Here is a 27,294-nt window from a genome sequence, read left to right as displayed (position 1 = left end):
TAAGTACTTTGATTTCACATTTATCGAGTTAAATTTATATCCAAAAACTTATTTACAGCGACATTCTACTTCGGCGCCGAATGTAACTAATAACAATACGGCAGTCACTGTAACGCCCGCAACTGAAATGGCCGGTGGTACTTCACTAGCTTCGATGTTTGGCAGTGGCGTTAATGGAAATATGGCCATACCTCAAAGTTTGGAGCAGCTGCTCGAACGCCAATGGGAGCAGGGCTCGCAGTTTCTCATGGAGCAGGCCCAGCACTTTGACAGTAAGTATTGTAGATGGGGGCATAGAATAATTCACAAAATTGTCCACTTATTTTGGTTGTTAATTCAAGTGAAATAATTCTAAATTCGTTTAAAATTATTTGTGCTTTGAACTGAATTCATTTATCTAATTCGGTTTTATTTCTTAATATATACATTTTTTTTTATCGATTGCGATTAGTTTAATAAGATTTTTTGCTGTTATTAATTCCACCATTTTTGCAATTTTATCAATTTCTTTTAAAATTGTATGTGGCCATATTGCTGTATCTAAGAGGATCATCCGGTCAATCTACCATTTGTGCCACTTTCCCCATCATAACCACCCATATCTCGCTAATTAGTACAAAATACAGACCGATTCTTTGAGATAATAGGCCACTAAAAGCTCATCCCAATAAAGTGATGAACTCAGACCGGGTGTATTTCTGTATTTCAGTTTCTCATAAGAGACCATCTGCCGTTTGGAGGCGGCAGAAAGCTGTTGGTCTCTCCATTTATAGAATAACATCAAAAACTGCATAAGCTCGGAGAAGCTCGGTCAAACACCCAACAAAGAATATGCGTGTATATATGTGCTATATGCCATCTTGATGAAAAAGTTCTCGGACTATATTCAGACCATTCAAAATACAAGTTTATTCAAAGTACTAACCATCAACTGCAAATCAAACTCTCGAAACATTTCTGGAACTCGTAAAGCCGTCAGAGCCGTCTTCGTGTTTCCATAAATTCCTTTCGGCTGCGCAAACGCGTTCCCCGTAGTGTTTTTGACTCGATCAAACAGGAAAAATCGCTGAGAGCCATATCATATCTGGTGAATTTGTTGGCTTCGTGGTGAAAAGTTCACGATTGACACTCTGCGGCAGTGCGTTATCGTGCGAAATCCACGATTTGTTTCCCCACAAATGGTTTCTTTTTTTGTAGAATTCCTCAACGTAAACGTCTCATAATGCCCAAATAATAGTCCTTATTAACTTTCGGAACTTCTGGCAAAAATTTCAGGTGTACATTTCTGTTGTACTATAATCCATAAAAACCTTGAGCATCGCTGTCTTTTTTGACTGAAAACGGCGTGTTTTCTTTGAGCTTGGGTCGAAGTCTTCACTCACTAGTCTGATGTCTGGATTGCATGTGGTACTCATAAAAACACGCCTTGCCCCCAGTAATGATGCGTCTCATGAATGTTGGATTGGTTTCAGCCATGGAAATCACATCTTTGATGATATCAATGCGGCCCCGTTTTCGCATGAAATTTAGGTTCTTTGAGATCAATGACAAACTTTGTAGCAACACGCGCAAACTCAAATCATTAGCTATATTAGACTGTACGGATCCATAAGCAATGTTCAGGTCCTCTGATGGTTAATTTGCGGTTATTGAATAACTTTTCTTTCACTTTCTTGATCATTTTCATCAGTTTTCGATGTCGACGGCCTGCCACTACATTTGTTAGCCTCTATGGACTCTCTTCTGAAATGTTCGTGCCACTCGTAAAGGGCTGTTTTCTTTAGAATATCATTACCGAAACAGTTTATCAAGATTTTCGCACTATTGAATCCATTTTAACGCAAAATCAAAAACACGTGCAGAGGTAGATTTACTCAAGACGGCGTATCTTTTACAAATGTGTCGCAATGGCTATAAAATTTTGTAGGAATGTTAATCACAGCTGTGGTAACCTACCAAAACAAAAACAGAACTCAAATCAGTTGACATAGAGCGTCACCTGGCGGTTGTTCCGAGTACTTTTTGATTAAGGTGGTATATGTATATATGGAGACTTATTGGCAAATTAAAAAAAAAAGTCAACAAATTGGTATTAAAATCCTAGACTTCATAATCAAAATTTTTGAAAGAATTTCTTGTATGCCAGTTGAATTTTGGTATATGACTATGACATATAACTATGATAAAGTACAAAGTTATAGTGGCTCAAAAATTAAGTTTTTTGTTTTGCCATTTTTTTTTTTGCTGACGTTTGGTGTTTTCTTCCATATACAAAAACAATGTCGAGTTTTCATTATGTGGAGAAAGTCCACAAAACCCTCCGCAAAAAACAAAAGGATTGTCAATAATTTAATTTATATGGCTGGTGTAGTAGAATGAACTATTATTTCATAAAAAATTATTAAAATTAAATAAGAAACAAATAAATCGTGAAAACTTGTCAGTAAGTCAGTCCCTCCTATAGTTATGAAACGCGTAGTATACATAGTTCCGTAAAATGGTATCTACTTCAAATTCTTGAAAATTGAAATTCTATTTTAATTTAAATTAACAGCTAGCGAGTAGAGGCAGCAAATATTCAACTTAAAATAAAATAAAATTTTTTAAAAACTACTAATATATATCTTTTCCTACTCTACACAGTCGCTTCACTACTCTCCTGCCTACATCAGCTGCAGCGTGAAAATGTCCGCCTGGAGGAGCATGTAACCAGCCTAATAGCGCGACGAGATCATTTGCTGGCTGTTAATGCACGGCTCGCAGTGCCACTAAAAACGAATACAACGCAGAGCCAAGGTAAGTGAAAGAGCGCAGTGCGAAAAAAGAAAGAAACAAAACAAAAGCTTGTACGCGAGAGAGTGAAGAGTGAGAGAAAGGAAGGGAGAGAAAGAATATGCGAGTATGCATGGATGGATGCGCGAAGGATTAGAAAGTTAGGAAGCACAAGGATTCTCTCACAGGCATTACTACTGGTGGTATGCAGGCTATACCCACATACATACCTACTTATGTATGTGTAAATTGTGCGCGGCTGCCTTTTCACTTACGGCTCTAAATCTCAATTTAAACTAAATTCATGGAAGAGCGCACGAAATACAAAAATTTGGTGCGAACCACAATTAATTATATGTAAATGCAAAAACTTTGTTTAAAAACCAATTTCGGGTCACGTTGTTTTTTTTTCGTTTTTGGGTGTTAAGCTTACAATTAATTGTACTTTTTTTTATATTTTGCTAGCTTTGCTATGTTACTATTTTTTCTATTAATTTTTTAATTTAATTTTGGGGCCCAGTATTTATTTATATTTATATATAAATATACCTACATATATAATTTTTATTTTCTCTTAATGGTAACTCTTCTTTTCTAGTTGATTAAGTGTGACGTGAATCGGCCTTTTTATTTTGGATAAATCAAATTTATATTTATAATATACTACAACAAAAACACAAATGATGCATATTTGGAAATTCAAAATTTTTTTCATGCTGATAAATTAATTATTTCTTGTTCATACATAAATAAAATGGCATTAGATCGGAGCAAAAAACAAAATTGAATCCATTGTAAATATATTTTATTAAAATTCTAAGATTTGTTTTAGTGTATGTTTTCCTTATATATTACAACATATTTATGAATGTATGAACTTTACAACTGTACATTAACTGCTAGTATGTGTGTACGAACGCATAAACGGTTGGACAAAAAAATATACAATATTTGTATGTATTTGTATTTAAATATTATATTTAATTTGCACACGTTTTACATACTTGAAAGAAACCGAAAAACAACAACACATAAAATAACAGTTTGCCAAAGCGGTAACCACTTAAGTACAAATCGAAAATGTAACAACCAAAATCAGGCAAAATTAGCAAATGCACCAATACGCACACAAATGCATACATAATTTGTAACTAAAAAAAACATATTTCCTTTCTATTCACATCTTTTGGTTTGTGTAAAAAAAAAACAAAAACATATTAAATCCTTTTTCTTACATTGGCTGGAAATGAAGTAACATTTGAATAATCCAATTAATACAAAACTAAACATGTACATATGTGTGGGTGTGTATGTATGAGAGTGATGAGAAAGTGGTGATGACGAATAAAAATTTTTTTTTTTAAATTTGTGCGAAAATTAGCAACGCTAAAAGAAGGGAAAGTTTACTTATATATTTTGACTAGTTTATTTTTATGAAATATGAAAAATAAAAATTCAAGCTTTTTTCGTGTTAAGAAGGAATGCAATAATTATATGTTAAAAATATATGCATCCTTGTGGTGAATTTTGTGTGAACATTTCATGCCAGGCGAATCTATTAAAGGTGGTATCGGTCAATCAGCTGATTTACTTTTTTTCTTTCGCTGTGTCCGTGTGGCTGTCAGCCCAGAGTGAAACAAGGCGAATTCATTCTGTGTTTTCTACTTTACCAATACTTTTCTTTGCCAATCAAACGTAGTACAAAATATTGTTGGTGGTCTAGTGCCACCACCTTTAAGAATGGGTTAGGGCTAGTCAGAGGCCCGAAAAATGATGGCTTTCAATAATTTTGTTTTGCTAGTCAATTGCTTTAAAAATCAGAACATAGCTATAGTACATCATGTTTCGACTAGACTTTGGCAAAATTAGAAAAAAAAAATTAATAATTGTAAAAGTTCTCGCTGTTTGTGTGGAGCCCATTTCTCCAGAAGTCCCTTGCGGTGATCATCACAAGTCCTTGGAGATTCATCTAAAATCAATCGGGCAAGAGAAATTAGTTTTAATAATAGATAATCTTGTGCCTGATCGACACTTTTTCAAAATTAACAATATGGCGGCCGCAGGAAATATTTTTCAGATTTTCGTGAAGAAAAAACCGACAATTAATTGTTTAAAAAAATCGAAATTAAAAAAAAAAATCCTTCGATCAGGCTCGAGTTTTTTATGTTTTTCAAAAGCAGTATACATTTTATTGAAATCTGCCAAGCGGTCTTAAGTTACAGTGATCGCCAGTTCAAAAAACATAGTTTTGAGAAAAACGTATTTAAAGTTTTGCGAACGCTCCGGAGCGGCCGAGCGCCCTTTGTTAATTGTTGAATAAGTCGAAAAGTATTTGTCGGATTCACACAATATTTCTAAGATATTATACTTTAAGAAAATGCAAAAAAAATTAATTTTTTCCCCAAATTCTGACTACTCCTAACCCCTTAATGAATGCGCCTTGTATCATGCCTAATATTTATAAAACAAAACAAAGTTTTTTTTCCCAATTCAATTCCGTATGAACTTTTGTTTGTTTGTTTTTTTTCGTTTTGTTAATTTATGACAAGTATTTGTGCTTATGAAATCTACAATTAGGCTGTTTGTGCACAAAAATTGCATCTATACTTTTATTTACTCAAAATCAGTAATTATTTAATTTTTTTTTTTTCGTCCACGAATAAATATTATCGGGAATTATTTTTTTTTTTCTTTGTGTAACCACCTTGTCGTGGTGCGGAGGCTTAGTCGAATCATTAATCAGACCTTATTAGTATTATTTTTTAGTTTTTCGTATAAAACATAATAATAAAAAAATTATATTATTTATACAATTTTGCTCTGAAAAATTAATTTATTTAAAATTTGTACAAGTTTGCTCAATGGCAATTATTTTTATTTTATATTATATTTAGCCTTCTTTTACACAAAAATTGTGCTAATTTGGCGTATATTACTTTTTTCCTCTAATTTTCTAATACGAAACTGAAAACGTAATATAATTAATTGACCGACCAATAGACTTAGAAAATATCATTACATTTGCGCAAATGAAAAAATAAAAAGGTAAGCATCAGCTTGAATAAATGAGCAGATAAATTAAAGAATCCACAATTTATTACTATGTTTGAGTAAACAAACCCAAAAAAAAAAAAAAATGCACAAAAACTGCTTCTTGAACTTAATAAGCTTAATCAGAAATTAATCAAAATCTTGAAAACAAATTAAATCGTAAATAATATACAGTGGTGGCCATATCATATGCAACAAACACAGTATTTACGAAAAAATTAAACTTTACAGAATGTTGATTGAAAGTTAATTTATTTTAGTTTGGTATGTACACTTTTAATTTATATTTTTAAATTAAACAAAATTAATTCAGATATAAAAAAAATGTTACCTTTATAACACAACTTAAAAAGTACGTGGACAAAACAAATGCAACTTTTTGAAAGCTATCGTGAAAAATAGTGAAACTAGTATTTTGTTGCAAACCCATTGCATTTTATGACTTCGGCGCATCGTTTCGGCATTGACGCAATTAAATTATCAATGGTTTTCATCGGGATCGATTTCCAGGCTTCTTGGAGTTTATTAAAAAGTTCATCGCCATTTCTAATGCTAGTCCTGTCTATCCGCCTGTTAACCAGTTCCCACAAGTTCTCAATGGGGTTGAGATCCGGGGACTGTAGTGGCCATTCCATAACATCAACTTTTTTTTCGGTAAACCAAGACTTTACATATTTTGCCGTGTGTTTCGGATCATTATCCTGTTGGAAGACCCAACGCACCGGCATTTCCCACTCAGCATATGGCAGCATTACGTCTTCCAAAATGTTTTTGTAGCCATAGCGGTCCATAATTCCATTAATTTTATGTAATGGTCCAACTCCATTTGCAGAAAAGCAGCCCCACACCATTATATTGCCTCCACCATGCTTAACCGTTTTCTTGCAATAACGAGGATCATACCGTTTATTCACTGGTCTTCTCACATAAGACATTCCATCACTACCTATCAAGTTAAATTTTGACTCATCGCTGAAAAGGACTGTTTTCCATTTGCTGATCGGCCAATTTAGATGCTCCTTGGCAAATTTCAAACGCTTTGCCTTGTTCTTCATTGAAATCATAGGTTTGTGTGCAGGACGGCAACCTCGCAGTGAAGCTTTCAAAAGGCGTCTACGCCCACTTCTCGTGGATATTTGCAAATTTAAGTCTTTTATTATTTGTCTTGGAACAATTTCAGGATTCTTTTTTGCCAGTTGTACTATCAGGTTGTCTGTCCTTTGGCTGGTTTTACGTGTGCGCCCTCCTCGGTGAATAACAGCAACCTCTTTTCTTGTAACAAACCTTTTAATTATTCGCGAAATCGTACTTTTGTGTATGCTGTATTTTGCAGATATGCCTTTCTGTGTCATTCCTGTCTGAAAATCTGCAATAGTTCTCTTCCGAAGCTCAATTTCAAATTTGTCTCTTGCCATTATCAAAACCGCGAAACTTTATTTAAATAAACACACTAATTTATTTGCAGGAACGGTTGATATTATATTATATGCAGTATACAAGCTATTTTGAGTGACAGATAAACCAAAGACAACGAATAAAGTACCGTTACAATAGTGTTACTTAAACTATTTTGAAGAGTTGCATTTGTTTTGTCCATGCTCTTTTAGGATTGATGTAAAAATGGGAGTCTATCTTCTTTAAGGGAACAAATACTTTTCGTTTGAAAACGTAAAATAAAAATATACATTCGAAACTAATATAATTTCCCATTAAATCAACATTCTGTAAATTTTAATGATAAAATATGTACACATTTTTGCAAATAGGATGTTAGTTGCATATGATATGGCCACCACTGTACATATACATATATGTACATATACAGGGTGCGAACGGTATTTGAAGGCAATTTGAGAGTAAAACTAATTAAGGTCTGCGGAGTTAGGCCTCCGTGAGTTCGATGTTAAGTGGTCAAGAAAGTTTTCAGCCATCCAATCTTGTGTCGCATCATTCCTTTACACAAGGAGCAGAGTCCTGCTGACAGATGTATGAACTGTCTACGCGTATACCATAAATCTAGGGTTTCACTACTGTCTCTGTCGCTGTCAATATATGTAGCGGAGTTCACTCGAAATGCTTGAATAAAGAAGTGTGGTGGCATGCATGTCCTTTGTTGCTCACAACACCTACGACCATAACAGTGGCTTGAAACTTCGTGGGGACACCACAACAGGAACCGCTAAGGCGGTAGGATTGAATCTGCCTGAATCTGTCATTTCTGCGGTTAATTTTTTGGTCTTCGACAAAAATGTTTCGTCAGAAAAAAACCATAACATCTCAGGTGCTTCAGGGTATTTAATTTTGCTTAGAAGGCGGATTTTGTTTGACCGGATAATTCGCTGTTCTCGTGTTTGCTTTGGCATAAACTGTCTTCTGCGCATAGCGTAGGATTTATACCGGCGATCTTTATGGACAACTGGACGGATGAAACTCTAAGAAGCAGAAAGCTGCCTCGACAGAACCCTCACTGATTTTTAAGTGTCCTCGTCAATGATCGCTTGCACTTGTTGATTAAATTCTGCAGACCGGACAGTGTCAGAACGTCCTTTGCGTTTTACAAAAGATTCTGCATTGCCGCCTGATGGTTCCAGTTCACGACGAGCCTTATGACCGCATGAACGGACGCACTTAAGACAATTCGAGATTTCTAAATCGGTGTGATTTGCACATATAGCAACGATAATTGCTTGTCTCCTCATTTCTTGAGTTAAGTTGTAGTTCTTTATGCCTAGAGCAAAATAAAAGTAATGGTTTCGGGAAGTTTATAGCCACATACATATATGCATGTCCTCAAATACCGTGTGCACCCTGTATAAATATAATTGGCGCTTACATTTTGTTTATTTTTTTTAGTGTGTAGCCGAGCAGACGGTTTCTTATGAGGAAATAAATAATTATAAATAAATAAAATAAATAATTGCACTGTGCAATTTCAAAAATTGTTAAAGAGTTTTGATGGGTAATTTTACTTAATGGATTCCTTCTAAATTTATTGCGTTTTCCACATTGCCTCCAGTTTTCGAGATAACGGTTGTTGAAAATTCCGTTTGAGGCCGCTGAGAACTCATTTAGAAACAACTTTACATCAAATTTTGAAATCGAAAACCATTCAAATCTTAAAATATATACGCACACCGCAAATTGGAGAAGATGATCGGCCAAACACACAATAAAGGCTGTAAGTGTGAATATATATGTATATACATAATATATATAAAAAAAAAATGTACATAGTATATATGTATATATATATATAATGTATATAAAAAAATATTTGTAATGCATTCATGTTTTTTATTTTGTTAATTTTTTTTTATCAAAATTCTTAAATTGCCACTTTTTTGTAGATAAGTTCCTTAGTTTTAAAGCTATTCTGTAAAAATTTCGCACAGTAAATTTTTTTTAATATAAACTCAATTTTTTCTGAAAAGAATCAACATCGGATCACCTTAAAATATGATGTAAAGTTGTTTCTAAATGAGCTTTCAAATGTCCAAGGTCCATTTTCAAATACCGTTGTCTTGCAAACTGGAGATAAACTCTCAAAATAGAGGACGGCATTTAGTAGACCCCATTTTAGCAAGGTCAAATATTAAGAGATTTAGCCAAAAAAAAAAAAAAGAAATTGAAAATTCCAGCTCAATTTACGATTATTCTTGAGAAACATAGAAAACCCCGCATTTAATTTAATTTATTTATTTTCACCATATTTTTTTTGTTTTTATTATTTTGTTTATATTTTACTTTTTTAATTTTTTTTTTTATATTTTCATTTTACTTTTGTATTTAATTTTTTCTTTTATACTTTGTTTTTTTAATTTTTATTTATTAAATTTTTAAATAATTAATTTTTATTTAAATTTTTTTAGTTTTTATTAGTTTTTTTTTAATTTTTTATATATATTTTTTATTTTTTTATTTTAATTTTTTTTTTATATTTTCATTTTACTTTTTTATTTCTATTTTTTTAATATTTTTTTTTTTTAATTTTTATTTATTAAATTTTTAAATAATTAATTTTTATTTCAATTTTTTTAGTTTTTATTAGTTTTTTTTTAATTTTTTTTATATTTTTTTTTTTATATTTTTATATAATTTTTTTATTTTAAATTTTGTTTTATATTTTCATTGTACATTTTTATTTTATTTTTTTTTTATATATACATTTTTTTTATATTTTTATTTTACGTTTTTTTTTTTAATTTTTCGATATTTTCATTTACTTTTTTTTTTGTTTTTTTTTTTACTTTTTTTTTTTTTGAAAACGCTCATGAATAAAAATCATTACAATTTACTACAAAATTTATATTCAAAAGTATTTTGTGGCACTTAGAGCATTTACTATTTTTGTTTTCTTATTGGCTTATTCAAAAAAATATTAAATCCCGTCTATGATTTTGAGTATATAAGTAGTGTCGCACGAACGATGAAAGATGACGCTGTTTTTTGTGTACATTCATTAAAAAATATATTAACAAAAGTAAAAAAAAAAAACAAAAAAAAAATATTTACCAAAGCCGTTGAGTAATATTTATCAAATTAAATTCCGAATCATCACCATTTGCTGCGTTATTGGCTCATCTCGTTATCAGAGCACACCTACCCACATACATATTTGCATGTTTCTCACCACTTACCGCACCCACTCATGTAAACGTATGTATGACGACCACCCGCTCATGCGCACATCCAGACACATTTAACATCCATCACTCAACCATCCGCATTTACGGTTTGCTTCTGTGTAAAATGCTAGGCTATAGAGTATATAACAGTTACTTTAATATATACCACCTACTATAATATTATATACATACATATATATATATTTACTTTACTTTAAACTTTAAACATTTAATTACAATTTAAATATGTTTAAAAAACAAATAAAATATTTATTTACCGCAAAACTCTGTCGTCTACTCACCTATCAACCAATCCACCAATCAACCATTCACGTACATTTACATAGATTAATATTAATTAAATTAGTAATTAAAATTTTTGAAATTTGCTGAATATAAAATGAAAATCTTTTAAAAAATTTAAAATTTAAAAAATGGTGTTTGTGTTTATTTTCTTTGCATTATTTTTTCCATTGAGAAATAAAACAATCAAAAACATTGCAAGTTCATAGGTGTATTTTGCTGCCCCTGTCCCCATCCAAAATAATATATAAAAATTGTGGTTTGAGCTTCCTCATACAAATGTATTTTTAAATATTAAATTGCAAATGCTTTTTTCTGCCGATATTTTCATTTTCCTTCTAGTCTCTCTATTGTTTCAAACCAAATATTCTACTTAAAACCCTATTCTGTTTCTCAGCATTTCCTCGGTATTTATATATTCAATTCATATTTATTTTATTTGGTGTTTTTCTACTACTTTTATATACATAAATAAGCTCTTGGCAACGGTTGGCCTTTCATATTCACTTCTTTACCTTTTTCCATACACTTCAGCTTCAGCTAAATTTTTGGATGATAAGAATTCGAAAGGATGTACATTACGAGTCTAAGTATCATAGAAGGCGTACTATTACTGTTGAGTTGGCAACAAGTATTTTCAGTTGAAAAAAAAATTGTTTTTTAAACAAAAAATAAGTTTTGATTTAAAAAATATATTGGGTTGGGGAATGAGTTCGTAGCTTTTTACCGAAGACTTTTATAAAAAAAAAACTATAATTATATCAATAAGTTAATCAATTATATATTCGCCGTTGCTGTTCACTACCTCTTCCCACTTCTCGACCAATTTGTTGATGCCCCTCCGTCAAAAATTGCCTGGTCTGGTGTCAAAGAACTTGTTGAGCCAGTTTTTAAGGACCTCTTTGTCATCGAAGGTAAGGCCCTTCATATGGTTTCACAGGGAGCGGAAAAGATTTTAATAGGTCGGTGCAAGGTCCGGAGAATACGGCGGATGCTGAAGGACTTGATGATGTTGAAGGCCTTGACGACTTGTGCAACATGGAGCCTGGCCTTATCGTGAAGGAGTATGGTTTGACCATGTCAATCAGGTCTTTTCAGTCGAATAACCCCATTCACGCGGTGTAGCTGGGCAATGTAGACCGTGGCATTCTTTTCCAACATTTCCCAGCGCACCATGCCCTCCCAGTCCCACCAAACACATATTATGAACTTCTTTGGGTGAAGATCCAAAGACTCGGCTTCGGCGTATTTTCTGGAGTCACCCACTCTTTTCTTTGCTTCATATGGATACATAGGCACCATTTCTCATCTCGCGTGACGTTACTGTACAAAAGGCGCTGTTTATGACGGCGCGTAGCTCGATGGCGGGCGAGATGCTGAGAGGCAGCCAGGGTCCTAATTTTTCGGTAAATCCCATTGAATTAAGGTGAATAGTTTAATGATCGCAGCTAATTTTTTCCGCCAATTCTCGAGTGGTTTGGCGACCGTTCTTCAAAAGTGATTTGAGACGTTCTTCATCGAATTCAGAAGGCAGCCCTTCCGTTGCGGGAGGAGTCACCGACGTTAAAGACGCCATTTTTGAACTTTGCAAACCATTTCCGTGCTCACCTATGATATCTTCTCCATACACCTCGCCAATATTTCGGGCTGCTTCGGCAGCTTTTTGTCCTCTATGAAAAGCAAAGAAGAACAGGTGCCGAAAATGTTGATTTTTACCTCCTGGATATTCCATTTCTAAGCCTGAAAACTAATAAAAAGTTAAATAACTCAAAAATACAATTAACATAGTTTTGTAGAGCAGAAATAGTTCTATCAAATGAATGCTTACCCTTTGCCAAACAGCAACGAATCGTTGTAAAATAAAAGAAAATATAAAAACGCTATAAACTTGTTCCCCAACCCAATACTTAGGTGGTACACAAAGTGTTCTATTGTCTTAGGTGTAGTACTAACTTCACAGCCGCAAAATATGCATTTGGCTTGCCGTGAAATGTTGCTGGCAACATTGATTGTCAAAAAAGAAGAAACGTCAAATTTATGAGCGATGCCGCTGAAGCAATTGGCAAATTTTAGTAAAAAAAAAGTGTTTTAAAAAGACAATAGTAATTAAGCTGACTCTGGACGGCAAATGGTTTTTCATGAGGAACTTTTTCATGGCAGAAATACGCTCGGAAGTTTGCCATTGGTTGCCGAGAAGCGACGGCTATTATAAAACACTGTTTCTACCATTTTGCTGTTTCACGCACCAACCCATTCGGCTACGGCGGCGGTCATTTATATTGACACATAAAAATATAAGGGCCATTTAGTTAGACTCTTTTCAAAGACGTTGCACTTAAAAATGACACACCTTATGAGTATTCGAACTCAGGCACTTCACTCGCATACGAACTGTCAATTTTCGCCCAATTTTAAATTACTTGTGCATTTTAACTAGGCGTGAGAAAATGTTGCTGGCATGTTGCGCGGTGTTTTTACGGCGTGAACTGAGTACTACTTCGCCGTGAGATACATACGAAATTTCGCGCACACTTCACGGCAATGCAATTTATATGGATTTTAACAGCAATTTTACGTTAGACGCGAACTTATTACTATGCTTTATGTCTTAAAGTTTTTAACGGTTAAATAAATATTTAGGGGACTTGAAACCGAAACTTGCGAACTACCTAAATATATTTTTTAAACGTTTAAAGTTTACGTTATAAGACAATACGACACTTAAGGCACCTTTGTGAATACCTCAAACATTTTCCAGTTTGAATGATACTCATCCAAGCTCGAATAGATTTTCAGGAGTTACCAAAGAAGTATGAGTCCTTGTGTAATTATTACCTTGGCGGAGTACTAAGCCATTTCTGACAGCTTTCTTCGTTTGCTTCTTCCATAGATATTTTGATGCTACGTTAACAGTTCAAAGCAACTTTGTAGGTAATGCCGTTTCAATGGTAGGGAGGTTTGTTTTACCGAAACGCTTTGGTTGCTTTTTGGTGAGGTAATTAATGTCGATGGAAATAGGGCAGTATTTTGCTTATTAAGAAAAGTTATTGTACTAGAACAGATATTAGTCTCAGTAGTGAATACCCCCATCAAACGAATCCTTTGCTAAATTTTTAATGAACACTAAGATTTGAAATAAATTTTCCCGATTGCCGACAATGTCATAGTGTCAGTCTGCAGAAGAAAGGTAGATTTGTGGAGGTGGAAATTATTTTCTTACCAACTTGATATTTTGTCATGAGCATCATGAATCACTTAAAACCCAGTCTGGTTTTCTATATATTCACACAGGATGTCGCATTAAGACCATTAAAAAAAGTAACAGTGTAGCGTTTTTTGTGATACAATTTTTTTAACTTTAAACTAAATTTTTTATTTTTATTTATTTTTTTTAATAAAGAGGGTAGAAATGTAGAGAATATGCATAAAAAATAATAAATCGATAAATTATCGACTCAAATCTTTGCCCTTTTGGTTTTCTGATAACATTTGGGCATAGATGGTTAATGGTTGTAAAGGGTTAAGGTATGGCCCTTTAGCACTGCGACCATATTGATCTATTGTGCACGCTATGCTGTCTATTGACTGTTAAGTATGCTTATGAATTGTGCCAGCTCCTTCTGAGGGAGTGATTGAAGGTCTTCATCTGTAAGCATGAACTTGTTTAAAAACCTTTTCCTTTTATGCGTCAACCCCGGACATTCGATAATGAGATGTTCCATAGACTCCTCATCTTCGCAGCAGAATCTGCAGGTGCTGGTGTTAGTTATGCCTAATTTATGTAAGTGTTTGTTGCAGGTGAAGTGACCCGTGAGGGCGCCTGTGAGAGTGCGAATGCTCTTTTTGTTTAACGTGAGGGCCATGTTAGCTCTTTTAGCGTCGAAACTTAGGAACTTTTTGGAGTGTCTAAGACCCGCTACGTTGTTCCAATGCTGATTTAATAGAGTTTTGGCCCAGTATTTTACTTTTTGTTTCAGGTTGTTTTTGTTGAATCCGAACATAGGACTAGGTCCGATGAAGTTTACATCTGCCCCTTTTTTGGCTTGAAAGTCTGCCTTTTCGTTGCCGTCATATTCCTCATGTCCCGGTACCCAAATTAATGAAACATTGTTTTTGGATGCCAGGTTATTGAGTGCCTTGTGGCATTCTAAGAGGGTTTTTGAGTTGTAGGTATAGCTATCTAAAGCTTTTAGAACTGATTGGCTGTCCGAGAGTATTTTGATCTTTACTCTCTTGTGGTTTCTACGTTGCATGATGTTTGCTGCTTCCATTATTGCGTATAGTTCCGCTTGGAAGATAGTGGTGTCCCTGGTGAGAGTGCATGATTTGTGGATTCTGGGCCCCACTACTCCTGCTCCTATACCATAAGGTGTTTTTGATCCACCAGTGTACCATTTTTGTGAATCATCATTCATCCATTTCGGGTTTGTTTTCCACTCGATCCTCTCAGGAAAGCTAACTGTGTATCCTTTTGTGAAACAGAGGGTTGGGTCAATGTGGTCTGAAACTTGAGCCATGCTTATGGTGTTTTTGATTTTATTTAGGATATTTAGGTGACCGATGAGGTTGCCCAATTTGAAATTTTCTTTCATGTGTAGCATGAGCGCTTGCGTAGCTGCTTCCTCTTGGATTGCTATATGAAGTGGTGGGAGATTAAGGAGTGCTTCCATGACAGCTGTTGGGGTAGTTCTCATAGCCCCTGTGATGCATAGGCTAGCAAGCCTTTGTACTTTTCTCAGTTTGGTTATCGCTGTTTGTTGGATAGATTTGCTCCACCATACTAGTTCCCCATACAGTATGATTGGTCTAACCATTTGGGTGTATATCCAGAGGGCCATACTAGGGCTAGGGCCCCAGGATCTCCCTAGTAGTTGTTTGGTTGTCCACAAGGATTTCGTGACTTTTTTTGTTATATTATTTATATGTGATTCCCAAGTGAGTTTTTTATCTAAGGTTAAACATAGATATTTGACCTCTTCCTTTAGTTCTATCACTGTTTCATTTATTTTCAATGCAGGATAGTACAGGACCAATTTCGTGAATGACACATCGAATTTCGACTTTCAGTGTAAGAATTGCACTTAGATGATTAGCAAATTCCCCTTAGTTAAAAAAAGCACTTACAAAAAAATTCCACGGCGCCTAATTGAATCATCTTACTAGCTAATTCGCACCACTGTTGCCCCAAATCAAATTTTTCGCACCGTTTCCGGAATTTTCACAAGCCTCAATATTCACACCTGACATCTGTCAAACGAGAGTAAGAAAAAGACGCGGTCTTAATGGCACACCCATTATAAAATGACTAAGCTAGTAGATGGCCCGCTTCGACTTGCATACCAAGGCAATGAAACCTCATAAGAACAACGTGCTTTGTTGGGTTGTGAGTTTTGTTTTCAACTGATAAAAAATATTATTCTTCAAGCGTAAAACCAGTTATTCTTTCACTCTTGCGACTGATTTTTTACATAAAAAAAACCCTAGTTTGTTTTGAAAGTTTGTCCCCCAAATCCATCCATCTTTTCAATTCACTGAGGGCGCAGAAGATTCTTTCTCGCTTCATATAAAAAATCTATAGCTTTTCCTTAAAAAAAAAATACAAAAAAGTTTGAACTGCACCTAACGATGTTACAGCCACGGCCGTATCATCGACAGCGGTATTCACCAGTGTTGCTACCCTTTCGACAACCACAACAACGACGGCTGCAGGCTCAGCCACTACGAACTCTGCAATAGCAGCTGCTTGCGCAGCAGCAGCGATAGCAACAACTACTGCGGCGGTGAATGCGCTTGGTGGGAACAATCAGGGTGCTGGCGGCGGTGGTGCCGCTGGTGTCGGTGGCACAGGTAATGCCGGCGCTGCGCTAACAACTGTGGTAACTGCCGCTGCAGCTTCGCTCGCCACCGCAGTGACCACATCGCTCTCAGCGCTGACAGTAAATGCGCGTTTGCCCAATACAACTACAACGGCAGCAACGGGCTGTGGCGGCGGTACAACGAACACGAGGCTAAATACTAGTGGTAGTGCTGGTGTTCAGCAACAACAACAACAACCACTTGCTTTGGAGAATGGCATCGATTTTCGGCAGGCAAGCGCTGGTGCGGCGTCAACAGGGTCGCTCATTGGCGCAGGCGGCGTCAGCGGCAGTGGCGTTGGGCCATCTATTGGCTTGAGGTAAGTTGTGTCTAGTTAAGAGTAAACATTTTAACAGCTGCTGGCAGCTAGATTTTGATGTTTTCTTATGCTCCACAAATGTTCACAACATTTTTTTGTTAATTTTTAATTTATTGTTTTTTCATTACCGCTCGTCACTTGCTCCGTCACCCGTTCGTTGCTCACCTCACATCATATCGCTCGCCTACTGTGTTTGTGCCGTTGCACCTTTTCCGTGTGCTTTATTTTGTGTATGCGTGCATATGCACTTCATTTGTTGGTTGCGCTAGCAGGCATTCCACGACCAGTTACGTAAATTCCTCAGCCATGCCTTCGATTGCAACCAGCATGGCCGGCAACTTACCAGCAACATCGTTAGCAACAATGCATCCGAATAGTCTCGATGGACTCAGCAACATGCATACGACGGCGCAAACGACCGGCGCCTCAGCCGCAGCTGCTGTTGGTATGTCCACAATGACTGCCAATCGGCTCGCACAACAACAACAACAGCAACAACAGCAGCAGCAGCATCAGCAGCACATGCAATCGTTGCATCAGCAACAGCAACAACAACAGCACCAACATCACCAGATGTCACTCGCCGTTGCGCAACAACAACAACATCAACATATCGTACAAAGTGCGGCTGCTGCAGCGGCCATGCATCATCATCAGCAGCAACAGCAACAGCAACAACAACAACAACAGCCCGCTCATACACACTTGCACGCCGCTCATCCGCTGCATCTGGCACACACGCATACACACCCGCACGTGCACACGCACGCTACTCATCCTCATCACGCACACCAAACGCATCCCTCTGTTGCGGTTAACGTTAGCGCCGGCATCGGTGTTGAACCGCATCCACTTTCGGCAGTACGTATAGGCGGGGGTGTCGGCGTCGGTGTCGGTGTCGGTGGCAATGGCGGCATTGGCATGGTTGGCGCTCATGCCAGCAACAACAACAATTCGAATAACAGCAGCAACGCCGCCGCTTCACGAGGTGGGTCAACAACTACAACAACAACAATCCATGCCATCGGTATTGGTAGTGGTGGTGGTGGTGGTGATGGTGGTGGTGGTGGTGGTGGTAATACCACATTACTCACATCGGATAGCAGCCACCCCACGTCCTCCTCCGCGTATACTCCTCACTCGCTCTATACTCATCATCAGGTAGTAGTGGTGTGGCGTGATGGCTTATTAAATAAATGTTAAATGTTCTAAAAACGTTCAAAAACTAATTAATACTATTCGATTATTCAGCATTCAAATATTAATTGTTTTTAAACAGACGAAACAACTCATTAACTTTAGCATTAACATTTAAGTGTTTGTTGTTATTTTTTGTATTGAAATTTTTAATTATTGAATCAGTGTAGACGGCGAAATCGGGAAAGATTATTTGAGCCAAAAAAGTATAATTTATAGGCTTTAATTACCACAGTATTGATATAATTTATTATTATTATTAATATATTTATAGGAGATATATACAATATAACCCTAACTTAATTCGGACACTGGCTACTAGGGCCTTCGGTGCTATTGTGTGATGCTTGAATATTTTAATGTCCTATATTCTTATCGAAGAGTCAAATTTTCGTTCAGAATTTGACATTTTATTTAGATTCGCATAAAAAGGGTCTTTCAAAGGACGTGCCTAGATGTTGTTTTAAAGTAAAACATATAAAAATTTTGATTCTTTCAGGTCTGGCTATTTCTATTCAAAATTTGGCTCTTCGCATTTATGTGTGAAAAATTACACCATTTAAATGTGCTCCATGGGCACGCTTATAAGCATTCATATGAGAATTTAAATTTTCTACTGTACTCTAATTGATGTCGAAAAGTCTTTATACACTTTCAACATTCCTGCATAAATTTCCTTTGCTTTTAAAGCTTCCAAAAATAGAAATTCCATCAATGCACGATACTTTATTTTTTCCATTGTAGAAAATACTGTGACACATCGATGCTAAATGATTTGTAAACAAAGAATGAATTGACAGATTGAAACGAAGCTTCACACAAAAACGCTACGAAGAGAGTACCAACTTAAAACTTGGCTCACAGCATCGCCCTCTCTTATCAAACCACAAAACTTATTGAACAACCTAGTATGGATTATTGGCTGGAGCAAAATTCAAAATTGAACGCATTCTCCAGGGGTCCATATTTCACCCACAAAATTACTTTTTAACAGTTCCTTTCAAACTTTTTGTCTTGAAAAGTTTTTATCTTTATTTCTTTCTTTTCAAAGTTTTAATGTTCGTACGATCCAAAAAATTTGGTTCTGCACAAGGCGAATATATTAAAGGTGGTGTTGGTAAATCAGCTGAATTGTTTTTTTTTTTCTTTCGCCGTGTTCGTGTGGAGGTCAGCTCAGAATAAAATAAGGCGAATTCAGTATTTATTTTCTAGTTTCTCAATACTTTGCTTTACAATCAAACGTACAGAACAGTATTGTTGTCGTCTAGTGTCACGACCTTTAAAGAATGCACCTTGATTCTGCACCTATCCATTTCAGCCGTTAAATTTCGTTTCAGATTCAAAAAAATTGTCCTTCACTTCGTTTTTTCGTATTTGCAATGTTCCCAATACATACGATCCAACTGACAGTACACAAATGTTGCCACAGTGTAAAGTTAAAATGGCCTATTGGGTCTATGCAGTCTAACAATTCAAGTGAACAATTCATAAAAATGAAGTTTCATTAAAAAGTAACCATTTTAGAAATGCAAGGTGACGCAAAATTAATCATCCAATTTTATTTTTGCATAACTTTTTTGCTAAATAAAAAAATGATTTTGAGTGATGATTTTGATATCTTTATTTTGAACTTTATCTGTGTGTATACTGCAACTGTCTAGTTCGCAAGTGTCAAATGTGATTGCTATTTGCAAAAATTATAAAACTTCGGATGATGGGTAATTAATTTTGATAACCAAATTATTAGTTTGGAGAAAAAGAAATCCATTGCTTTTCGGTAGATGGCTATAGACATCGATATCTCGTGAAGTATCGGTCATACAATTTAATGCTTATGCTCGTTGTCAATGTGACATTTCACATTAAAAAATTATTTTGCTGTTTTTTGTTTGTTCCATTCAGTTGTGAACACCCTGTAAACAATGAAAGAAGCTGAAAAACTACAAGTCTGGTGGTGAAGACCATATAATTGCAGAGCTCATAAAATATGGCGGAGAGGAGTTGATAAGACAGATACATGAAATAATACTTATAATTTGGAGAACAGAAAACATACCTGAAGAATGGTCTACAAGCCTAATAGACCCAATTTATAAAAAAGGGGACACATTAAATTGTGTAAATTTTAGAACGAAAGCTCTTCTCAAAGTGAGCTGCAAAATTCTATCAAACATACTGTATGAGAAACTAAATGTGTATGCAGAAGAGATGGTGGGAGGTTGTCAATGTGGATTTAGAATCGGACGCTCGCCAACAGATCAATGCTTTATCATGTCGCAGATATTCGAAAAATGTTATGAGATCAGCATTAATTTGCACTCGCTCTTTATAGACAGTCAACAGAAAATATGTCGACCATCACCTAAAAGTTCTGATCAATATGACTCTTATACACTCGAAAGCTAAAGTAATAATGAATGGCGAAATATCTGACGAGAAAGGAAATCCGCCGTGAGGCTAGGTGAATCACTAAATATTAACGCTTTTATTTAATTTAACACTGCATTCAGCAATAAACGAAATAGCTCAAGGTGGCACAATATTTTATAAATCGACACAAATATGCGTATACACTGACCACATTGTGATTCCTGCGAGAAATAGGGAGGCTCTTCAGAACGTTTTCATGCATTTAGTGCAAGCTACAAGACCAGCGGCAGCCGGTTCTACGTACCGGAATGACTCGGGTTTTTCCCGACCAAGGGCTGCGCGCCCCAGTATACTAGCCCGTCTAAAACACAAAAAAAAAAAAAAAAACCAGCGGGCCTCAATATAAATGAAGAAAAGTGGAAGTACATGACACGATCCTTTCTTGATAGTCACATCAGAATCGGAAGTTACGCTTTTGAGTTTATGCAAGAGTTCATATACTTAGGCGTAGTACTCAGCATAAATAAGGATATGTCCTTATCTATACAAGACCGTATTCAGGCAGCTAAGAGAGCGTATTTTGGCCATATCAAACTTATGAAGTCTTCATTGATATCAAAGGAACAAAAGCTACAGATGTACAAAACTATAATAAGACCGGTTCTCACCTACGGCTGTGAAACATGGGTCCATAAAGTTAATGATGTGAATTAAGTGATGCGATTTGAAAGAAAAATGCTTAGAAGAATATTCGGCACTGTACGATTAGAAGACGGTACATTCTGTATACGGTATAACCACGAGCTCAGTGTTTTAATCGCTGGAGGAAATGTAACGCGGTTTATAAAGTCCCAAATATTACGGTGGTATGGGCACGTGTGCAGCAATGAGCAGCGAAAGATAGACCAAAAAAGTATTTGAAGCAAACTCTGAAGGAGCAAGAAGGAGAGACCGGCCAAGGAGACGATGGTTGCAAGACGTAGAAGACGATATACGAAAGATGAGAATCTCACAACAAGAAGAATGTAGGCGTATTGTAGAGGAAGCAAGGGTGCACCCTGGACTGTAACGCCAAGATGATGATGAACAGTGGAAGTCTACAAAGAGAAAACTCGGTATATTTTACAGTGTTTCTTTGAAAATGCAATCTAGGCCGCTGAAACTGTTAATGGTGTTTATGGTGCCGATGCCATAACAGTTAATTACGTGCAATTTATGTTTCGTCGATTCCGTTTAGGCATTTTTAATATTGAAAAAAAATGTCAAGAATATCGGAAACTTCGATAAAATCACAGAAATAATCGCAGTTGGCCGGCATGCTAGTAGTCGTGGCATCAGCTCGTCGTAGCCCAGTGGCTAAAGATCGACCATAAAACAGTTTTGAGCCATTTGCCCAAAAATTTTACACAAAAATAATGGATTTCTTTTTCCTCAAACTATAGTTGTGATATGTGAAAAAAAATTAATAAGCAAAACGGCAACACTGGTTACAATTTACCACATCTTGTAGGATTTTTTCTGTTATTGTCTGTTATTTTGATAGTGACAGCTTTTCCCCGCTGGAAGTTTTGACAGGAAGTCTGTCAATTGTCAATTATTTTATGCGTTGGAATGTTGAAAATTTTTCCTTTTACTTGCAGTGATATTAGTTTTGATGATTCATCAAGAATTTCTGTTTCCTTGAAAAATATATTTCGGTTGGAGAAAAATTTATTTAAGCTATGTTTCGCTTTTTAATATAGAATGAGTGAAATACCCAAATATTATAAGATAAGCTCAGACAGAAAAATATCTTTCCTGAATGTCTACATCTAGCATAAAAATTTTTATGGAATTAAGCGCCCGGTTTTAGTGCGTGATTAACTGTCGTGAATTTAAAACTATTTTAAAACTGCGAAAGTGGACATTTGAACTTAATTTAATTGATAAGCAGAGCTAAATTCAAAGCTCACTAAAAAATTTGTTCTTTATTTTTTTTTCTAACTTGTTTACAAAGTATAATAGTAAAACTATTTTTTTAAACAATAACAACAAACACATTGCAGTCACGATCATCATCATAATCATCTAAAAAAAAAAACAAATTGGAATTTAAAGTTAAACTGAATGTACTAATTTGACCCCCCATAAATATATATGTACCTCTATTCACTCCCTATTTCGAACAAATTTGCAGAAAAGTATTTTTAGAAGTAATCAAAATTGTTGTTAAGATATTTGTGTATGTGCAGAGCAAAAAATTGAAATAATTATTGATTGCTTGTAAAAATTTTGAAAATTCTCATCAGGCCACATCATTCACCAATCACCAAAATCAATAAAAACACATCATTGTTCAATGTTGGCTTATGTTTCAAATCAAATGTTCGTTGCATAATTTTTTAACACTTTATTTACTTTTCGTCCCACTTCCGAATCGTCACATCGACCGTCAATTTGCGAACGACAGTCGCAGCTAAGACGCGACGATAACCTAGTAAAGCCCAGCTGAAAATCGACAGCAGCTTTATTGGCATTTCGCCCTAGCCGCCAGCCACAACCACAGCAGGAACAACCCGTGGGCCAGCAACAACAACCAGAAAAACGACCGTTAAAAAAAGTAAAACAGTCGCAAAAAGCAAAAGTGCGAAAAGCGCCTGAAACGGCAACAATGCATACAGCAGCTCATACAACGCAAAAACAACAACACCAAGAACCAAAACTGCAGCACAAAACACAAATGCAGCGACCGCAGCAACTGCAGCAGAAACAAAATGACACACGCAAAACAACGCAAAAGCAACAACATCAAAAACTTGAATCCGACAAAGAGACGATTCAACTGTCCTCCGATGGTGAACAAACTACAGTTGCAGCTGCTGCACCTGCAACACCAGCAACAGCTGCAACCAGCAGTGCATCTAGCAACATTTACGCGCTCAACAGCGGCAGTAACGCGGTGTACGAGCAGAGGAATCGCAGTTGCGCTCGCAGTCGCAGTCGCAGCCACAGTGGTAGCAGCAGCAGTCTGTCGTCGACACTTTCTTCATCTTATCGTTCGTTAGATTATGAGGCGGAAGCAGACGAGGAGGATGCCAATGAGTGTGAGGGTGTGGAGTTGCAACGCAAACTGGCTGGCGGCAATGATAATTTGATGCATGTACAGAATTTTCTCAATTGTTTCGATACACAAGAGCGGCGCAGACAAAAGTCGTCAGCAATATGTTGCGCCACACAACCACAACAACAAGAAATGTTGCGACAATTAGATGAAAAAGTACAGCGCATGGGGAAGCATCTGCCGGTAGGTGAAACAAATCTAAGTCGTATCTCAAGTTGTGTTGAGAATGAATTTGCGACACGTGATCAGGTTGCAGTAACTATCTTTCCAACCACAACAGCAGTAGCACCTGTAGCAATCGCCACTGCTGCAACAATGTCAACAACAACAGTAACAACAAATGCAATCGCTGCAAAGTCTCCAAGCAAACCGGGTAAATTTACGATTTCAACAAAATTTTTACGCAAGCCGCGTCACAAGCTGAAATCAGTCAATTTAGCACCGACTATGGGCATGAGTAAGACATTGGCGGCAACAACAATAGATAGTGAGGAAATGGTAGCATTACATGAACGACAAAAAGTGCTACAGCAACGAGGAAATGAGCATGTTTCACAACAGCAACAACATCATCGTCAACCAATACCAGTCGATGAACCGAATGTTAATGTGAATGTGAAATTCAATTCGAATTTCTCCATCAACTCACTCTTAAATAAAAGATAAGCACGAAACGAAATTAATTAACGAAGTATTTTCCTAAATACCCCATGTATGTATGTATTGGTGTTTGGCCATAAAAATTTGTACATATACTATGCTAATAATGATAGAAACTGCACTTTGCTTTCGGTGAGGACCATATTTCATGCATATTTTATTTCATACACGAAAAATGTGATTTTGTATTTTACATATAAAAATAAATTGTCTACTGACTTTATTGGCCCTAACCACTATTGTCAATTCAAAAATTTATGTATCTATATAGTTAATGCTACAACAAAATAATGCAAAGTTTCAAATTTTTTTTTAATTTCCTCAAGACTATCAACTTTCTAACCAGAATTTTTAGAATTTTTCTGCGTATGCAGTTGTACAGTCCATTGCATTTTAATGCAGTAAATGCGAGCCTGTACTCTGTATGGGAGAAAAAGCGTGTCATCTCAGTGAATAATTTTAATAATTAACGGTATTTTGTAGTCACTTGAAACTAACATTTTTTATACTAAAATTGAATGGGTTACAAAAATGCTTGCCCATGCATCCGCCTGTCGATGGATCAGTGTACACCCTCGCTTAGTCCAGGCGGAACATTCTCCACTCACATTCCATCAAGGGAGGAGTGGACGGGGGTCTACACTTGGAGACAGCGTCTAGTGAACCAGTTCACAGATGGATCGAAGTTGGAAGAAAAAGTTGGCGAAGGAGTATTCTGCGAGAAGCTCCCCATCAGACTCAAATTCAGTTTACCGAACCACTGCAGTGTGTTCCAAGCAGAGGTAGCCGCAATTAAAGAAGCAGCTGACTGGCTACTTTCTTGCGTAATAACTGCTAAGAAGGTAAATATTTACTCCGATAGCCAAGCGGCAATTAGGACTCTAGGCTCTATTATGGTGCATTCGAAACTGGCCAGGGAATGCATGGCTTCACTTTCGATTGCATCCGAATTCTTTGACATAAGGCTCAGCTGGGTTCCTGGTCACAGCGACCATTGCAGGAAACTGTGAGACGGATGAGCTGGTCAGACAAGCGGTGTGTGGGTGATTTTCCCGCGAAGGGAGCGGATTGGGATACCCTTGTATACCTGTGGACTGCTTCTAGAAAGATGAGCTTCGTGCCAACTCAGCGAGTGCTGGGCGACTTATAAAGTCGTGAAATTCTTCTGACCACGGATGGATCGTAGGCGCTCGAGCGAACTTCAGTTCTCAAATTTTGTGGGTGTCCTCACAGCACACTTTCCGCGAGGTATGCATGCTATGAGACTTGGAACTACTTCGCGTCCTTTCTGCGTCAGCTATATGAAATATGAGGTGGAATCATCTCAGCAACTTCTTCTTAGATGCCCCACTCTTGCGGGACTAAGATTAAAGCATCTTGGCTCTCACATCTTTGCTACGCCTGCTGATATAGCAGGCCTTGATATGAAAAATCTGAAGAACTTCATCAGCAGCATAAAGCGGTTAACGCAATCGCGTTACTAAACACATCCTCCTAACCCTCAAATAAATAAAAACAAATGAAAAATGCTACCTTTGATCAAACCAAATTGTATACCAGCAAATGGCACAAGCTTTAGCCAAACGCGGCTTTCTTCTTTCCCCGCAAAAACCTAGAAAACGCTACTTACGGATATTTATTTGCATGCATTCGAGGATAAAAATTATATAGATAACAAATTTGAAGTAATGCAGCCATTCGACTATACAAATTGTGACACAGTAAACATTTTGTGGGGTTCTCACACTATATATATATAGAAAGTGCTCCAAAATAAATAAAATTTTTTTTTAAGTCTAAACTCACAAATTTCTTTTAAAAATTAATAGCAAATGTATTTCTGAGTAGATGATTGATGATGAAGACTATTTAGTCAAAACGCCGAGTCAGAGGCATGTATGATAAAGTAATATAAAAGTGGATATTAATTTTTTTTGTTTTTGTTTTTGTTTTTGTTTTATAATGAATTATGCATTCAAGTATTATAAATGATGTGAAAACCCACCAAGTTCACCGATTGCAAACAATAAATATCCAATTGGCTTAAAATACCTGTTAACGCCTTCAAATTTATAGTTAAAAACCGGAAATAAAAGTTTTCGAAATGCGTTCCACAGTTGCCAATTGTCAAAAAACAAAATTTTGTATGCAACTATGAAATCTAATTAATAAAAATAAGACATCAAGTGAGCTTTGCTAACCAGGATTTTAGTAAAAGAACTTTTTTATCAAAAAAGCAGATCAGTCAACAAGAAATATCTATGTAACTTAAATTTTTAGCAAGCCAACAAAATTGTTTATTATAGTGTATCATATAATCAACGAAGAATATCGCTAACAGTGCTAAGTTAGTATTTCACCTCAACGATTATGCAAAAGGAAAATACAATTTTTTTGCATAGTTTATTATTTTTTATACATTTAGTTTACTTAAAAGATCAACGACAACATCGTACTTTAAGAAATTGAATTACTTAGTGCTGTATACCTAGAAGTACTCATTAGTAATAAAACATATACATATATATATATACATATGCATACATACATACATACATACATACATATACCCCAATAAGGCACAATCTTGTGTACATAAATATGTGCATTGTACGCATAAACCCTTATCATAGGGATTTACATAAATAGACCCATTGTAAATATAGTTTATAGCATAACAAGTAATAAATATAGAAATTACAAGAAGAAATATAATAAAATTACGAAAAATGAATTGTGCTAAAAAAACGAAAAATTAATAAACAAACAACTGCTAAACACTTCAAATTGAGTTTTTGTGATTTATTTCGCGGAGTTTGGAAAATCGCATTTTAAAACATCAGAAGAAACTCCTCCCAACATACTTACTCCTCTTTCGTTTCACTTCACATCAAAATAACTAAATATTGATTAGTCAAGGTTTTGAACAAAAAGCTCTTCGCAAATATTGTGACAAATCTGCCAGCTTTAGTGCGTAGCTATGGGAAGAATGACAACTGTTTTCCGAACGTAAATTTTTGCCATTCTGAAAGTGGCTGAAT

The 27,294-nt window shown here is 35.9% G+C and overlaps 2 protein-coding genes across 8 annotated transcripts in view; both read left to right on the top strand.

The window, feature by feature from the left end:
* LOC128871628 (mucin-19) overlaps positions 1–23,032 on the top strand; it is a 125,325-nt gene extending 102,293 nt beyond the window's left edge. For 4 of the 7 annotated variants that reach the window (XM_054113520.1, XM_054113521.1, XM_054113524.1 and 1 more), the window contains 5 exons: positions 59–272; positions 2,644–2,796; positions 16,386–16,926; positions 17,196–18,090; positions 22,943–23,026. In XM_054113520.1, coding sequence (XP_053969495.1) covers positions 59–272; positions 2,644–2,796; positions 16,386–16,926; positions 17,196–18,090; positions 22,943–22,984 — 1,845 coding nt within the window. In that variant the 3' untranslated portion in view covers positions 22,985–23,026. Of the gene's footprint in view, positions 1–58; positions 273–2,643; positions 2,797–16,385; positions 16,927–17,195; positions 18,091–22,942 lie in introns of all 7 variants that reach the window. The other 3 variants (XM_054113527.1, XM_054113526.1, XM_054113525.1) reach the window with 3 other exon arrangements.
* Positions 23,033–23,143: 111 nt separating this feature from the next.
* Positions 23,144–27,031, top strand: LOC128871629 (uncharacterized). The gene has a single exon (XM_054113528.1). It carries the CDS (start codon positions 23,144–23,146, stop codon positions 24,257–24,259), a length of 1,116 nt encoding a protein of 371 aa, XP_053969503.1. The 3' UTR covers positions 24,260–27,031.
* Positions 27,032–27,294: the final 263 nt, after the last annotated feature.

The sequence above is a fragment of the Anastrepha ludens genome, chromosome 2, assembly GCF_028408465.1.
Source record: "Anastrepha ludens isolate Willacy chromosome 2, idAnaLude1.1, whole genome shotgun sequence".
Classification (NCBI taxonomy): domain Eukaryota; kingdom Metazoa; phylum Arthropoda; class Insecta; order Diptera; family Tephritidae; genus Anastrepha; species Anastrepha ludens.
Note: the sequence above shows the minus strand (reverse complement) of the source record. Positions and strands in the feature narration are given on the sequence as shown.